Genomic DNA, 18,383 nt, shown 5'->3' with positions numbered 1-18,383 from the left:
ATTAACATTTTGTACCAATTTCTAAATGTAACATTGATAATGTTTTTGTCTCTGTGCTAAAATAACCAGCATTTTCACAAACAGAATCAACTAAATCCACTCAACTCTCAACAAGCAAACCAATGTGTCTTTGTCCTAATGTCACAGAACTCCTTCCTTCATATACAAGCAATACATCTTAATTTATAGTTGACTAGGCAATCTTGAAACACAATCAAATTACGATTAACATATACTGATGTGTAGTGAAATACACCAAAATAAAGTTTAAAGGTCACTTACATGTCAAGAGTCAAGCATCTGTATTTACTTAGTAAAGTAGTAGAAAAGACATTTTATTTGATTGGTTTTTTTAAGATACTACTTTGGAATTCTTCATGGTCTCACCAACATCCCTGACGTTGTCATCATGGTTATTTTAGCCTTGGGTGGGGACATGAAACCTAATCTAATAAAAGATACTGATAAGTTGTTGTGCTTGAATCCAGAATTTCTGGAGTTGGACCCATGCTACTGACCAGAAGTTATGATGTGTTATTATGTATGTTCTGCTGTTTCGACCATTCTATAAGTTTGGTCAGTCCCCCACAATTATGGAAGTCTGAAGCATCTTTTTACGTTAAGTAGTTTCAAACAGTAGGTTTACAAACTCGTGTTTGAAAAAGTGAAATATTTTATATAAATGCAGGCTCCAAAACCTTATTTTACACAGCCATTAAAACATGCATCTTGAACCAACATCCTACACAGAAAATACAGTACGTGGAACCTAAACAGATTCCTTAAGCGTTAAGAGAACAGTATGTCAACTCAAAGCGCTTTACACTGCTTCTCATTCACCCATCTGCACTCACAATCACACACACACACTCACACACACCGATGACTATGCTGCTGGCCAACACTTACTGGGAGCTCAGTTCAGGGTCTTGCTTAAGGACACTTCAGTTCAGGGTCTTGCTCAAGGACACTTTGACACGTGAGCGGAGGAGCCAGGAATCGAACCAACAACTCGGGATTGGTGGGTGACTGCTCTACCTTCCAGTTCGCCCCTTAACTGGATATTATACTATTAATTTGTAACAGACGTACTCGACCGTCTTGTTGTTAATGTGCAGATGGAAACCTCGTCTCTGGTTTTTGTACACTGCACCAAATTACTAATAATAATAGACATGTAATTGTCATTATTTCCTGACATGAAATTTGAAGTTGAAGGATTTCCTAATATTTACCTGTACCTTTACAATCAGGAGCTAAAAACTGATCAAGTATAATATATAATAACGAAGCTCTATGTGCAGATAAAGGCCTGTTTACGCAGAACTTAAATATAACCCATATAGTTGAATTTTCTTTTTTGATTACTCTTAAACAACCTCTCTGTACAGCTAATATTTATTGTCATAGAACAGGTTGTTCTATGACATCAAACCCAGCAAACACAGCAAACCCAGCATTTAATAATGAGTCAAATTAGCCCAAGATAATAAAAGGCATATTGGGAATGATGAGTGAGTGTTGTAGCTGTGGGTTTGCATCCGGGCTGTGACATTTGTCACATCATCTCTCACTGTGCTCTAAAAGTAGCACTACCAAGCTTTTGTAATGTCACACTGACATTTTTACTACATTTTCTACTTCATATCTGGTTGCCATGGGGACACATGAAAATAAAACACTGACACACAACAAGACACAGAAATAAGCAGTTATAATGACTAGAAGAGGCACGGTGTGATTATGACCTTTATTTCTGTGCCAAATATTTACAAAGAAACAACACATTTTCCAAATGAACTGCACACAATATGAGAATTGAACCTAGGCCTGCTGCACAGCGTTTAGGCTCTTAGCAAACGAACTTCATACAGGAGCGTCGAATTGGTTGTGACTATACTGGCGGCCATTTTTGTAGTTGAATGTCGTCTGCTTTGAATCACAGCAGCCCCACTGACTTTGGTGCAAGGACTGAACTGAGAGTCGAGGTTGTAGGTCCCCTGCTTTCGATACTTAATGTCCTCTCTAATTCGCAGTTGCACTTCAGATAATTGTATATAAACTGCTGTGTGCCTGTAAGTGGCTACCACGCAAACCAAATGGGACTTCGGTTGTGATGGGTAATTAGAAGCTGATAAATTATTGTTATTGCTTACTTGAAAACACAAAAAATAAAAAATAAAATGTTACCTCTTCACACACGAACTACTAACGGAATAATAAGCCCTGCTTTCAAACAAAATAGATTTCATTACACCAGAACAAAATGAAGATCTATAGCACTAATATAGTTTTTCCATTTAACAGACAGCAGTGGAGTTTTGATCTACAGAGTTCCCAGTGTCAAGATACAGTACAGCAAGAGGGCGCTACAACAAACCAAATGAAAACTGTATGCAGAATCATATGATAACAATAGATATATATCACTTTTATATCAAGTAGAATTAATATCAACAACATTCAACTTAGCTTTCCGAATACTAAATGATGCATTCAAAGTAAGATTAAGAAGATTTCCCGGTCTGTGAGGGTAAAGAGAAGGAAAAGTCTGATCTCAGTCTAATCAGAAATGTGCTGTTTTCTTTTGTCACTGCGGAATGTTTCTGTAGAAATATACCATTGTTTGGGTCAGAAAAGCAACAGAAATCTTATGTGATGGGATATGCTGGCACTTTAGTTAAGTTCTACAAGCAAATTGTACTTCGATTCATCGAAGATGAGGATTTACTTTACATCCAGTCCACAATACAAATTAGCCCAAAAAATGGCAACTTCCCTCACCAGGGGACTTTAGACTAAGGTGCTTTGCTGGATATTTCTACAAAAAGGCGTCAGAATCTTCATCAATTCTGATTTTGCATTGTTCTCCATAGAAAACCAACACAAAACAATACTATACAGAATTTGATATTTGTCTCAAGGCCATCGAGAATTGCAATGGACTTAAAATATTTTTTCTTCTTTCATCAAAACATTTCCAAACTTGATCACTTGGGACATCACCTCCAGTGACCAATCCTAAGATTCAAAGTCAAGACCAGAACACCCAAGACTTATACAGTATATTCATGCATTAATGACTAAAAACTCCCACCAGTTCCCTTAAAAAAAAATTTCAGCCTCTGATATGGTTCATTTAACTACTAGAAAAAGTGGAACGAAAACCATGAAGAGGGCCTACAACACCTTATATCAAGTAGGGTGACAGCTACTCATATGCAAAGTGAGAAGATAAACAGGTACATACGTACGCACCTTGTAGAAAACGTTACATTAAAAGGTGCCTTGTAGAAAACATCATGAACCAATCTGGTCTCTCAGTGATCTATTGTAATAAGAACGTACAAAACACATTGACCTACAATGAAAAATCCAGACGAGTAATGATGTAAGTGCTCCATTCGTGACTTTACTAGAGCGTCTTACTCCTGGGCTCAAAATGGGAGGATGTGGCCTTAGCTCATGTCAGCATTGCTGAATCCTCAGACACTGATAGTCAGTTAAAGCTTCTAAAAAAAGGTGCAATAAAAGTCTTAATTGTATCGTGGTCATCTTTTAACAAATATAGTAAGAACTTCATTTTTTTTTTTTTTTTTTTAAATACAATTTTCAATCTGCATATTTCTGCAGAAATCCTGACATATTGTGATAAAATCTGAATTCCAAAACCGTTTTCCGAAACTATGGTCATTTGAAATACTGTACTTTTTACATCATTTTTTTTTTTTTATATATATACACAAATCAAAAGAAAGAAACAACTTGTGACAATCATAACATTATTATCCAATATTATCTATGACGTCTTATTCTGATACAGTTTTACCATCAAGATTTTATGGAAATAATGCTACATTTGTACTGAAAAGTGTGAAGAAAAGCATTTCAGCAGGCGCTGCGCCCATTAAAAGTGGATATCAAGTGAATCAGTCATTTCTCTCTGTAATACAGCAAATATGCTTTCAGTGACTCAGGCAGTGGTAAAGCTATTATTTGGTCTCTCAACACGTTCACTTGCTTGATGATTTCTTCACCGACATCTCTCTCCTCCTCCTCCACTTCCTTGTGTTCGTCCTCAGCATGCTCCTCCTCCTCACTCTCCACCATTTGGGGGATCAGCTGGTTGCCTACAAAAACATAGGTGCTTATGCGTCGCCGCCGGCAGCGCCTCCGTTTGCGCTTCTGGGGGACTCTTTGCACCGTCCCCCTGCCTTGACTGTCCTCATTGGCCAAGTTTCTGAGAGTGCGGCGTATGTAGATCCGAGACAGGTCCTGAAGGCTGCGGACAGTCACAGGGGCTGAGGACAAAGAGAGATGACAGTTCTTCAGGGTGAAGCGCCACAAAAATGAGAATAATCCATACAGCTGCACTAGTCTTTCAACTAGGTCAGCATAAACAAGGGAGACCATTACAGAGGGAAACTGCATCTCGCTATTTCAAGGAAAAGAAATAACTGGCTCTGAAAAGCAGCTGCAGGGCGAGCGTTATATGTCAAAGCAAACGTTTCTTTAGGAGACGTCTCATCACATCACTTGCACTGCATTTTCTGACTTAAAAACCTTCCCTGTTTTACACTTCAAGACTGGTTAGGCACAAAATAACACAGACTCAAAGCTTTTTTTGTTCTGTGGAAGCCGGTAGACTTACGCAGCTGGACAGTGTCAGGCTTCTCTCCATCAGCTCTGCTCTGCTGGACCAAGGGGGCAAAGGACACTGCCAAGATGTTTTTACTCTCCCATGTGCACTGACCAGTCCTGGTTATCTGGGTCAGCTGTATAAAGAGGCAAAACCTGAACTCAACACTGAACACTTATGAATTAGAAATGCTGTATAACTTTAGCAAGAGCTGAGGGCAGTTTCTCTGGAGAATATATTTAGATTTTCCATTATAGCTCCGTTTGCACACATGCTGCTGCACTTATATCGTAATTGTGAGGACCTTTCACCTCCAATTTCTTATCGTGTCTTTTTGGTGAAGCTCACACGCAATCTTAAATAGAGATTATTCTATATTTTTCTATATGTTTCTATCAGTCTCTACAGATACCAGCAATGCAGTAGAGCATTTATCTCTGCATGAACACAAAGTATAACACTTCTAACTATTCACTCCAAATTCCTGGTGTTCATTGGTAGATTTATTTATGGCTACCAAAAGAAAGACAAACCACGCCCTTATATTTCTTAACATTTGCATCCGTGCTGTTAAGATACATATTTTGCATGAGCTCATTCCTGCTCTGTATGTTAACACAGTGGGCTGAGACATTAAGTATCCTCAAACCAAACAAAGTAGCTCCAGTTGATGCAGTTATAGTATAAAGTTCTGTTTGCTGTCGTATCACTGACCCGTACTAGACACTTCATCAAACCATCTGCTGGTGTGAGAAGTTTGCAGTGTGAGAGGTGGACCTCTGTAAATGACAGATCTCAGGTCTTCAAACTAATTACCAGTGCACAGTATGTTCTCAAAACCAGTTAAGCCACACGAGGTTATGGACTCGTGCACTGTAATAATGTAAGCATATATGTTTGGGACAGAGGCAGCTTTAATGATCCGTGTTGTTTTCAGCTGAAACACAACATGTCCATTAATACAAGTCGAGAGTCAGTTGTCTCTTCTATTCATAGCCATCGTTATATTACTGCACACACAAGGGAAGGAGGTTTCAATAGAGCTGCAACACAGGTCTTTATATTTACATTGGGTTTAGTCCATTATACCAGCAGATACAGTAGATGATCGTCTATTCATGGCTATCTTTAATGAACCCTACACACAAGAATGAGTATTCATTCAATAATGTAACACTCAATGTCAAAGAGTGAGGTCTTTAGGAAGGTGATTCGTTTTCATTGGTGTTTAAATTGACATTTTTCTCTCTGAACTAGATGTTTAAACTAGTTAGTAGTGAAATAAAGGTCATACACGATATATAATGATACCAGCATAAATATAATAATGCAGTGTGTTAACAGTGACTATAAGCCATTTGTTATACTAACACACTGTACAACATGAAAACTGATGCCAAAGCTGTGTCTGCTGTCTTTTACGTTTGTTTTTAGTTGCTGCTAAAAGTTCATCAAAATACTGTTGATATTCCAGAAAAATGTTCTATCATATCTAACCACTCATTTTAAAAACCTTTGTGTTGACTTGGTGCTGATGAAAGACCACAATAAAAAGAAAAAGTATGCATGAAAATTATGTGTTCTATTGTGTAATCCAGTGTGAATTTATTCAAAAAGTTACATCAAAAGATATTATTTTTTTTATGATAGAGACTGCATCTAAATACAAGGACTATGAAGAAATATTGTTGATGTGGATAAAAATAAGAGTTTAACTTTTAGTGCTGCTGATGTAGATGTAACGTTATCTAAATAAGAAATTTCCAAGACTGCTGTCAGTCATCATGTTGGCTAAAGTAGAATTTATCTGCTGTGACACACTGGGATTGACTCAGCTAATGACACACAGCTAATGAACGGATGGATGTCATTCGACTGGCTTCTCCTCTCAGCCTGAACCCAACAGACAGTATTTTGGCCAAAATATGAGTGAATCCACCTTGTGAATCATTCCCAGCCCTGGAGAGCAGAGGGACACAGACACAGCGCCTGTAACTATAGTAACTGTTTACAACAAATATGCCTTAAAATGCATACATGCAGTACACAGTAGCCTATATTAACATATACTATACATCGATATAAATGTTATCTCCTGTAATCTAATAATGTCAGCCAAGATTTGCTTCACTCCAGATGCTTTTTGCTTTAAACGCCTGAAGATTTCTTAAAATCTGACTATCTGCTTACTGGAAGAGGTTCCTACAACCATTTTCTTCACTAACACCCCAAATTTCCCCACAGCTCGTCCATACTCACAAACATCAAACATCAAACATTTATCGATACAGATACTGTGTGTGCTCCTTACACGGCCGCTCAAATCCAGGGGCAGTTGTGGCTAAATAATGCATGTGAAAGTCATCGTCAGTCTTGTAGGTCAAAGCTATTTTACCTTGTTTTCCCTTATGTGGCAGCGTTTTGAATAGCAATCATGACGTGCTGATTCTGGATCATTTTGTTGGTGTGCAGCACTTACCTGATCCTCTATAGGCATCACCAGAATGCCTCCAATTTTGAGCAGCACTTTCATGTAATTTTCATGGTCTTTCTGAACTCCAGCGCCGCAGTAAATGCGATCGTATTGGTGACTGTCTGTTGCAATTTCGAGGCAGTTCCCGACCACAAAGACGGGTTCACAGAACTCAAACCTGTGACAAAAATTAACAAGTATTGAGAAAAAAAACCACAATAAACAATCATAAAAAACACATTCTCCTTTCTTTCAGGCTTGTCATCATCACATTGGTAGGCTGTGACAAAATTATTCAAATTGCACAAGCCAAATTAAGGGGATTTAATATATTCAATTTTCAAGGCAAAATCGTGGAAAGTGGCAGGTAAAACTGCTTCACCTGCTTCTTGTTAAAGAAATAGTTTGACATTTCAGTAAATACACTTAATTTTGTTATTGAGGGTTAGATAAAAAAAATTTCGGCTATAACCAGCAGTGCGTGAGCTACGCAGCTCAGCTCTGTCTGACGGCAAAAAATATCTGTTAACCAGCCTGATAAACCTCAGTATTTAACGTCATATATGTTACTAATTAGTAAAAACTGTAGCGTAAAAAAAAAAATTACAAGTAGCCTTATGGAGTCTCTGCTGGTTGCTATGTCCTGGCCAAGCAGTCTGACATATGACCCATGTAAAATGTGTTAACAATATTTGTTAACAACTGTTTTTTTTTTCTTGGTTTTTTTTTTTTAGAATAAACAAATAAGATGTTATGTCTATAATCTCCAGAACAAAGCTAGGAAACACAGAACTTAAAAAAAAAAAAAAATCAACTTCTGTTTCGATCGTTTCAGCCTGCTGACCTTCTCCTGATGTTCTGGAGAAATAAAAGACAGTTCTTTTTAACGGCAGACGTATTTGAAATGTCCTCTCACAATCACACTCATAAGTACTGTGTTATGATTTTATTGGCATCTACTGGTTTTGGCTGTTTCCAGACTCTATTTCCAAATTAACCTTTTCCTGTTTATAGCCTTTAACAAACTGTGTGAAAGATCTAATAATCTGATCTAACTCTCAGAAGAAAAGAACATTCACAAAAGTGATATCCTCAATAAAAGAATGTACTCACTTATCAAAGCTGTCACTATTTTTTATGAAATCATCCAGCTTCTCTCTGGCATATTCAACCACGTCCTTGTGGAGTTCAACGCCATGGTTCACACCAAATGGCCCTTAAAGGGAAAAAAAAAAAAAAAAAAAATACATAACAGGAGCAATAATATTGCTAAAGAGTGCTGCTTTTCCAAGTGCTGCCTCTTATGGCATCATCCAAAGCGGAAACAATTAGTTGAGTGGCAGAAAATCTGTCACCACTTAGATAATTGATAAAATCTTTTTTTGTAAGAAAAACATGAAGCATTCCCTGACTCTCGCTTCTCTCCCTTCTTGTTTTATGTAATTGTTAAATGTCCAGTGTGCTATTGTAAAGTTGTAAGGTGACGTTCTATAAACCAAACAATAAAGAAAATAATCAGCCCTGGTATTACTGGTTTGTACAGTGGGTACACACTGTACTTTCACATTGAAATGTGTTATCTAGATTATACAGAACATCTGAGCACTTCCCACACATTCAGCCGTGGAAAAAAGGTGCACTCTGCTTACCTATGATAAGGCCCACCATTGTGCTCAGGTACCCAGTTCCACTGCCCAGATTGAGGAAAGAAAGTCCTCCCTGCAATTTCAGGGCCTCCATCACCTCGGAGTATATACAAGGAGCAGACAGGTGTATGTTGCCGTGCTTCCATGCCAAGTCTTTATAGGCACTGTCCCGATAGCCATCCAGATAGTAGTCCCCACGGTCTATGGCCCGAAAAGCTTGTTCAACCTTTTCTGTGCGGATGTACTGAGCCTCCTTCAGATTATCAATGAGGTCGTCATTGTCTTCCCCGGCGCTCACGGCTCCCCCCATAGTGAAAAGAGAAGAGAAACACAAGGGCCGAACTCAGGATGAGCGATTCCTCCTCAGATCGGCATGAAGACGGACGGTCGACTGAAGGATCCTGCCGCTTTGACTCCTTGAGCGCTAGTTCAGACGGTCATGTTCAGGCAGCAAGTGACCTGAGAAGGAAACACACAAACCCACTTGGTCAAATGGGGAGAACAGTGTGCAGTTGAATCTGCCCATGCAGCACAGATTTAAAAGGCTGATATAAGTAAAGATATGTTAATAATATACAACTGGGATTGTCTTATGATTAAAAATTCACAAGTGGAAGAGAAAGAAACCAAAGAATCAATAAAATACTTTGCTAAAGTACAGTTCTTCCTAAGTCACTTCAGTATAAAACACTTCAACTGCTTATGTTTTTAATGCATGTGCTAAATGCCAACTGACATTATTCATGTAAATACAAATATATTTATAGTCAATATATTTATGTAAATATAAAAATGTACTTGAACAGTTAAACTCGATCATTTTGTATAAGCATCAATAAGACAAAATCAAAATTGCATTTAGGATATCACACAGTGACTCCTCAAAGAAACCAACTATTGTTTACACTTATTTTGTAATTTGGGTTTTAATTGGCCATTTTATAACAAAGATGATAAGCACAGATAAAATTCTCTCTCAAATTTCAAAATGTATTCAGATATGTAACTTCAAGAACCTTGGCATTGCACATGGTTGGTCACCTAATCGCACAGGTCCATCATAATAAAGACATTGTACAGTAATGTCAGTTACAAGAAATAGGTTGGAGCAGATATTTCTGCCAGTTTGTTTACAATATACTACATTTTCTACATGCAGTGTAAACTATATCTTCCAACTTTACAATAAGATTAAATTCACAGACTTTTTGAGAGGCCATCAGTGTAAGTTTAGTAGGGTTGACACTGTTTATTGTTGTTTTTACATAGCCTGTTATGTACAGAGAGTAAAATATGGGTTTAAATAATTGAAAGCTGACATCAAGAATGGGCAAAATGGATAAATCATCTATGATGGAATATGTAATTTTATTCTGTAGTAATAACTGTGATGTTGCAACATTTAGAAAATTACTAAGTCACACATGCTCATTACCCATAATGGCCCAATACAACTTATGATATTAGAAAAAAAGAAAAACACTGATACTAGACACATTTATAATTCCACTGTACACAAGGTCGGTTTATTGAGTACACTTAACTAAAACAACTTCAATTTAGAAACAAACTTTTATGGAGAACATTTTCCAAGGAGAATGGAGTTCGAATACAGTGGAAAACAAGTTTTGGATTGTTATTTTTGAAACCATGAGAATGTTGTGTATGTGACAAGTTATGGTGACGCATCATATGTATGTCACGTAACATTATGGAAGCAGTGATTGAAACCAAAACATTTTAAATTTTAACATTTTTAAACAACCTACACCCAACTAAACCTCTGTTTGCACAGTTGTACTCCAGCATTTCTGATTGTTTAGGATAAAATAAAAAAAATCTGTTATCCTAGATGCCATTTTAACGCTATTGTGCTTTCTTAAAGGCTAATGCTGAAAGGGGGCTGTCGAATAATTAGTCTTCCCTCACAGATATAAATTTCCTGGCTAAACTCCTCTCACAGAACTCAAACTCATTAAAATCATGCTCTGGTGAAGCTTTCACTTCATTTCAATTAGAAATTAATTCAGACCCTTAAATTCTACTTACAAGATTATTATTTTTGCAACTTCTGTCATTTGAGTTGTGATAGACAAAGAACTTAGGTACGTGTGTTTCTTCTTAAGAACATTTCACCTTTGTGAAGTTGCATTTATTGCATTTTATTAGCAAGTGGACTTCAGCTACTGGAAGCTCAACTCCAGCTAACACGCATGTCTTAATATCTGTGTCTTATCAGCTACACTAGAACACGGGGGGAAGTCAAGTTGGCTTGAGATGCTTAGCTTTTCTGTTCATTGTTTTCGGAATTTTATCTTGTAAAACAAAACTGAGAATGTGAAATCAATCGTTGGCTGACCTGCTAACAACAGGGCATAACCTGTAACGCGGAGTCACAGAAAGTAAGATGTTCCATTTCAGGGCGGTCAAAGGCCAAGACAGTTGGGAGGTGTTGCAGCAGTGTGTTTTTCTTAAAAGCTAAGTGAACTGGTGTCTGGTCATTTTAAAGGCAGTTTGGCTTTACTGTGTCGTTCTCTATAAAGTGCCATATTGTAGCAATAAAGAGGAAATTCCTGACAGATGCTGTTTTTTTTTTAACATTTTATAGATGCTTTGATAACAAATACCCCACACTGGCACAGCGTGACTGAGGATGCAGCTGAGGGAGACGAGTCTTGAATTAGATCTCTGCCTCCTCAGCATCTCCACACCTGACTCAGCTAATAAAGATTCAATTCAGAGGTGACTTTGTAGTGGCAGCCCTCCTAAGGTAATTTTCCATCGGCTCTTTCTCTCAGGCAAAAAGAATCTGGGATTCATTCACCATCGCTGATTGTACAGCACTAGATATATTTTTTTTTAATCTTGAGGTTTTTCACTCTGTCCTCTCTGTAATGCATAGTCCTTTGATTTCCTTGCATTAGAAGAAGAAAAAAAAATCCGGGAAAATGGGTCAAGAGAGGAATTCTTCAAGCAAATTGCTTTTAGGCTCTGCTATACAGTCTTACCAATGATAAGTCCTGAAGGGGTCATTATTCACCCACTCCCTTAAGACAGATCAAGAAGGACCAGCAAGGTAATAACATTTGTTGCTACAGAGCTAGTCCCATAAATTGGCTCTCTGTGAATAGGAATTCACAAATAAAACACAAACAGGTCGTCTGAGGTTGAAGCCTGGTATGTATGGAAAGTGCCTCTGTACCATCTCAGGCCATGTCTGCTTGCTGCTGGGGACTTGAACCAAGCAGGATGATAACACATGTAACAGAGATCGAGTCTTGTGCTGTAACCAAATACCAAAGGCCTGTCTAGGCAGCACCCCAAGACTCTTTTATCTGACGTCGCCTGCATGTTGTTACGTGTTAAAAAAGGTCAAATATGTACTTTGTCACACACACACACACACACACTGGTTAAAATTTCTTAAGGCTTGATTTTGTCTAATTTGGTCTCAACATCGGTCCAAAACACCAAAAATGACCAGTTTGCTATCTTACATGACAAATAAAATATGAGTCTCATATTTAAGCAACTCAACCAAGACATTTGTCAAGTGTGCTTCAAATGATGGTTGATGATGAAAGATGAATTAACCTCCACTATGACAGAACTATCACTACTGTGCCTAAGGCCACAGACTTTAAGCTCGGTGTTAATTCAACAACAGCTAGAACTAATGGGGAAGTAAAAATCAATAAACCATTTTCATGAGTGAAGCTACAGTATGTAACTTTTATGAATATGGTTTTAATAGCAATAAGCTCTATAACTATAACAATTAAAGGTGGAGTGGTGCCGTCGATTCCTCCTGTGACGCAGACTCACAGGAAAGCAGTGGCAGCAGTGTGGACATCTTCCCTTCTATGAGTTTAAGCCTCGCACGTGTAACCAATCAGAGATCAAACCATGTACGTCACATGCAGACACAAAATGCTATGTTGTGTGCATCTATGAGACACCACAGGTGTCAGTATTTGACACCCTGGGTGGACATAGTCTACAGCTAGGCTTCATTACCAAAAGTGAGCGATTGTACCTCAGTACACGCAGTGTTACTCATGTCCGGTGGTAGCTGAACCAAAACATCATTCCGACAACTGACCAGGCAAATTTCCAATGCAAACTCATCAAAGCCTAAGTTATGAGATATAATTGATGATCGGTATCCTTATCCATACACTTATTAATGTACCCAACCTTTCCAGACACAGTCACAAGTAAGTATGAAGCTCTGGGAAATTATGATGGAAATGTTCTAATTTCTGTCTTTATAGAGAGACTATTGTAAAAAACAAAAAAATGGAATATTTAATAATTGTTGGCAGCAGCCCCCCTAGGATGTGCTATCATATAGATGGGTGTGTAATAACAGTTTCGGCTTCTGAGTTGCTTTTCTGTGTTGTATGTGACTCTAAAGTAAAAACATTTATAGCTTCTGACCACTGGTTGGGCAGCCAAAGCAGACAGATAACATTTCCTAGATAGTCAGGAAGAAAAACAAAACAAAACAAAACAAAAAAAACTGTGCCAAGTCAACACGAGGACAATGATCCGCCTTGGTGACCCTGAACTCACAGGATAAAGCCGAAAGGACAAAAAAATGTAATGGTTTTTTTTTTTAAACTACAGTCTTTTTTTTATTATCATACGATTTACAGACAAATAACAATAGGCATCACTGAATTTTGAAATGAGGAAAGAATAATTATTGGATTCCTCTTAACTGTTATTATGCTTGTTTTTCATAAGAGTTTGAGTAAACAACTAAACTGTGGTTGTTTTTGCATTATTTTCTGAGCTGTGACGTAGATGTGTAATTTTTCATCTACATCGATCCAAGTATGACATAGATTTGTGCTAATACAAATGAATTATTATTTAACACTTTGCATCCCAATTTTGAATCAGGAGCTTCATTATTTAAAGAGGCTGCATTAAAAGTCAGTACGTTACAGGTGTCGTTTCAAAAAGTCAGGTAAATATCAGCCAACAATCAGTATTTCCTGTCATCTCATTTTCAGTTTGACATTTTTTTAGACATGTGTTGCTCAACTGTTGATTAATTTAGACAGAGATGGGAGAAGTACTCAGATCTTGTATATTTACTGAAAGCAGCGTCACCATAAAATATATTGTTACAAGTTAAAACATCCAACTTAAGTGAATGTACAAATCTATCAGAAAAATCTACTCAAAGCATCAAAAGTAAAACTACTCAATTAAATAGAAATAATTATTTTCAGGATGTTATTTTTTTTTTGGTTTAATATGTGACCATGCTCATAAAAGGTGAAGCTTATGTTATAAGTTTATTTATTGCTGAGTATTTTGTAAATTTTGTCAATAAATGTATTATTTATCGGTGCAGGCAGAGAAACAGTTATCAGTTAAATGTAGTGGAATAAAAGTATCCTAAATTGGAAATACTCCAGTATTTCAGGTTACTATATCCCGCCACTGTTTCTACAGGCGATCACACATCTAAATCTTTTAATCATGTATAACGTTAGAGACTTGAGTCGAGCTTGCTTTGATTACATTTGACCACAAATGGTTTAGATTGTAAATTAAATGGCACGAAAGCCAAACGCTACCACCAATATCCCTAACAACGTGTGAACGCTGCTCCACACCTCACAGCTGTCCTTGTTTTTCTGCTCACCCGGGGGCACGTGCAGCGGCGCTTCCAGATGTTCCTAAATTTGCAACAACTGACACCTGACGAGGCCAATGAGCAGCCGACCTGGTCACGTGCTACCGTTGCCACACAGACGGCGGCCTGTCAGCCAATCACGGGCCCCAACACCTCTTCGGACTGCGTGTGACGATGGCACAAAAACAACACAAGCGTTTTCATGAAATGTTCTCGAGCGTTATTAATTATGACGGTTGCCTTAATCTCGCTCGTCCACATCTGTGAGAGACACACGACGAGCTGAACGTTAACGACACAAGCTGACAAACACCCAGACAGACTGAGCGTGTTTTGTTTTTTTGTGCATCCATCCAATTTTTGTTCCCACTTGTCGACCATTACGCAGTCAGTCGCCAGCTCTCTGCAGTGCGATGAACCTCAATCTTTAGCAGCGACTTGTTTATAACCGGTTTGGTGAGAAGAGAGCTGAAAGAAAATTAGCCCTACATATTTGAGTAGCTGCTGCAGGTGAATCCTACCGAAAAAATGAAAGATAACAATTATTTATCGGAGGCTTTTCCGCCTGGTGTAGTCACATTTGTGGCAGAAAGTCTCCGGGAGCTCGCTGGTGCAGCAAACAGAAATGAAAGACGCGATGCGCAAAAGTGTGCAGCGGTGTTTGCAAATGGTGGAGCCGCTAACAGGTGAAGTGATGGGGTTAAAATAGCCGCCGTGCGCCGGACTTGTCGTGTAGAGTCGGAGAGCGCCATCAGAGTTGGCAGTTAACCTTTTGCTAACGTTAGCTTCCGTGGGCCTGAGTGCGCCATCATCACAACAGAGACAAAGCAGGTTAGGTAAGCTCGGCTCTTTACCCCGCTGCTCCACAGCGAGCAAACACGCAAACGCCGCCAGGCTGCTGTGCGTCGGTACATTAAACTACCACAACTATCACCAGGATAGTTAGCGGACAATACACATCGGGTACCTCGCAGACAGACGGAAGCGCGTTAAAGACGTAATAAATACTCACAATGCCGTGTCGCATTAAGTCTCTCTTTGGACGCAGCGCGGCGGACACTGACACTCACTTTGACGGTAACCGACTCCTCTGGAGGAGAAGGGGGGGGGGGAGATTGGGGAGGGGGGGTTAGTTAACGCAGTTAGCCAGCTAGTTGTTGTTTGGAGAGGTGAAGTAGTGAGGGCGAGTCGTGTTGTCCAAGTGGAAGAAGAAAGAAACAGCTGAGGATGTAAACACAGGTCACGTGGTTTGGACGTCGCTAGAGGGAAGTACTGTTACTTTACATCAGTCGCTCTGATATTTGTTAGTGTTCCGTGTACAAGCACTTTTTGTCGAGTCAGTTAGTTCAATAAGTTCCTTAAACTCAAGTCAAAGTGTTAGTAGCGTATTTGTCATTTCCGATTCATGACGCAATTTGAAGTATTATGTACATGCTCCCAAATTGACTTTATGTATTAAAGTACACGTTTCTCTGGTTCATCAGTTATACAAAAAAGTATTTTAGTTTATTGCAGATTGCACAGTTCCGCGTGTGCCTTAATAAATAGTTATTATACATGTTTCTTCTGAATATAATATAACATTTGAAATACTGAAATCGGAGTTTAAATAGAAGTACAAAGTATTTAAATTAGAAAACATCGAAGTATGCAGAATGGCCCCTTACAGAATGATATATATACTCTACTGTATTATTGTGGAAACACCAGAAAATATGCAGCTGGTGACGCTGGAGTAGATTGTAACTATTTTATGTCCTGACAGGTGGTTTGTCCACAATATTACTGCCTTATGTGTTTATTCATCATAATTTCTATTGCATCAAGCTTTTTCATAAATGTAGTGGAATGAATAGTTAAAGTAATACTAAATAAAATACTAAATAAAAGTACTGTATCTATGTGTAAAAATGTACTTAGTTGCCCAGTTTTATTTTATTTATTTATTTATTTTTTTGGTGATGTGAATGTGAGTGTAATTGGTTGACTGTCTGTGCATGTCCCTGTCTGTCTGTGCATGTCCCTCTGTGGCCCTGAGTTAGACTAGCGACCCGTCCAGGGTGGATCCCACCTCTCGTTCTATGACAGCTGGGAAATGCTCCAGTGCCCCAGCGACCCAAATAGGATAAGCGTTTATAGATATTGGACTGATGGCTGGATAAACCTTTTACTTAACATTTATGTGACAGCTTTAGTTACTTTTTGGCTCTTGATTTTACAATAAGATTTGTAAAAAAAAAAAATTTACATTTTTGATTAAAAAAAAAAAAAAAAACAGTTCGAAGCCCAAAAACAATCTTACTAAAGCAGCCAAGCTTAAAGAAAAAAAAAAGCAGAAATGTGTTTCTTCCACTCATCTTGTGACCCTTTGGAGAGAACTAATTTTCATATGGTTACGATTCCTGACAAACAATTCAGCTTACTTAAGTAGATTGTTCCAAAAAGGATATTTACTTGTATTGGAGATGTTTTCATTACTGTAGTGGTACAGAATGCAAGTATACTTCCTACACCACAGGCTAATAATTGATTGAGTCAAGGTGGAGGAAGTCATTCAAAGCTTTTCTGCCACTCACATGAGCATATAAGTGTTTAAAGTCCAGTCGGGTGAAGTAAAAAGTAATTTGTAATTATTTAAAGGGTGTATCGCACTAATGATCACAGATATAAAAGAGTGATACAAATAATATAACCCAGCCTATTTGTATTTTTTTTTTTGAAATAATCTACTTTGGCCATTGTCTTTTAAGCCATTGGAAAGATTCTTTTTAATAATAAAGGATTCTGGACTAATAAGGTTATAACAATGTAGATCATTACTACTGCTTTGAACAACGCAGTACAAAATTGAACAGATTTGGAAAAGCTTTGCCCACCTTGTAACCTCACACAGTTCCCTAAAGGAAAGGCCTAAATTTAGCCTGCAGCTGGTCTCTGGCCTGTTCTCGAAACGTGGGAATGGTTGATCACCAGGTTTAATAGGGAAGCAGCCGTGGTCAGCAGACACACACAGGTCTGGGCTGGTGAGCTTTCACTAAACAGGCTTTTTGTTGACGGTAGTTTCCGTTTGTTGTTGTAGTGCATTCAGGGTTTCGCCTTGTTTTAATGGTGTTATAAGTTGCATACAAGCCACATTTGTCCCCTTTTCTGTAAGGATATGGAGGGTTTTTAGAGCTGCAGTTACACTGACCTATATTTTCTCAATTCTTAGCAAAGGTAGTAGTTTTTACACAGATTCATTAGGTTGTGAGTTGCTTATGGTGGAGAAGCTTCTTAAATCCAGAAATGGCAGAAACTGCTAATTTCACTTTGGTCGGAGTAAAAACGCATGGTGGCCAAGCAGTGTTTGTTATGTTAGTTTGTAATTTTGTAATTTGAGCCCTGCGTACGTGAGCACAAATTATTAAAAGTACAAAATATACAAGAGTTCACAGTGTTTACTTTGGGTTCAATCAAGTCTCTCTAGTAATTGAATACCTGCTCATCCAGGATCATTAGTCATGTCACTCACAGCCACAAGAGGCCTGTATAATGAATCCAACAAGATCATCATCTCCACTCCAAGTAGGGCCTGTTTTTACCGCCATAATTGGTATGTGATGCAGAAAACCACAGTCACATTTCGAGATTTAAGAAGTATTGGTCACAGAACATAAAGGAGTCAGTGTAGCCTTCATAAACACACGTATCACTGTAAAAACAATTCCATTGTATTTTACACAAACAGGATCCTGGGGTTGCTTTTTATATAATTTCATATTCTAGCTGCTTGTAATAAATACACGTAAACAGTTTACTTTAGCTGGGTTAGCTGAGGTCACATCTCAAGAGTGTGTATGTGGCTGTAAACCTATTGTATAGATCTGCAGCAGTGTAAACACACACACACACACACACAAAAACACACATAGCCTGTACATCACAGGAAGACAGAGGCATCTGCGGCACAACAGGAAATTTGTTTGTGGTAGC

The 18,383-nt window shown here is 38.2% G+C and overlaps 1 protein-coding gene across 1 annotated transcript; it reads right to left on the bottom strand.

Annotated features, from left to right (window-relative positions):
• Positions 1 to 1,731: 1,731 nt before the first annotated feature.
• On the bottom strand, positions 1,732 to 15,684 carry pcmtd1 (protein-L-isoaspartate (D-aspartate) O-methyltransferase domain containing 1). The gene is made up of 6 exons (XM_067529087.1): positions 15,424 to 15,684; positions 8,762 to 9,217; positions 8,226 to 8,328; positions 7,119 to 7,290; positions 4,652 to 4,775; positions 1,732 to 4,301 (listed from the first exon to the last, which is right to left on the bottom strand). The coding sequence occupies exons 2-6, from the start codon at positions 9,066 to 9,068 to the stop codon at positions 3,934 to 3,936; spliced, it is 1,074 nt and encodes a 357-aa protein (XP_067385188.1). The 5' UTR covers positions 9,069 to 9,217; positions 15,424 to 15,684; the 3' UTR covers positions 1,732 to 3,933.
• Positions 15,685 to 18,383: the final 2,699 nt, after the last annotated feature.

The sequence above is a fragment of the Channa argus genome, chromosome 14 (assembly GCF_033026475.1).
Source record: "Channa argus isolate prfri chromosome 14, Channa argus male v1.0, whole genome shotgun sequence".
Lineage (NCBI taxonomy): Eukaryota > Metazoa > Chordata > Actinopteri > Anabantiformes > Channidae > Channa > Channa argus.
This window is presented reverse-complemented; position numbering and strand designations above follow the sequence as displayed.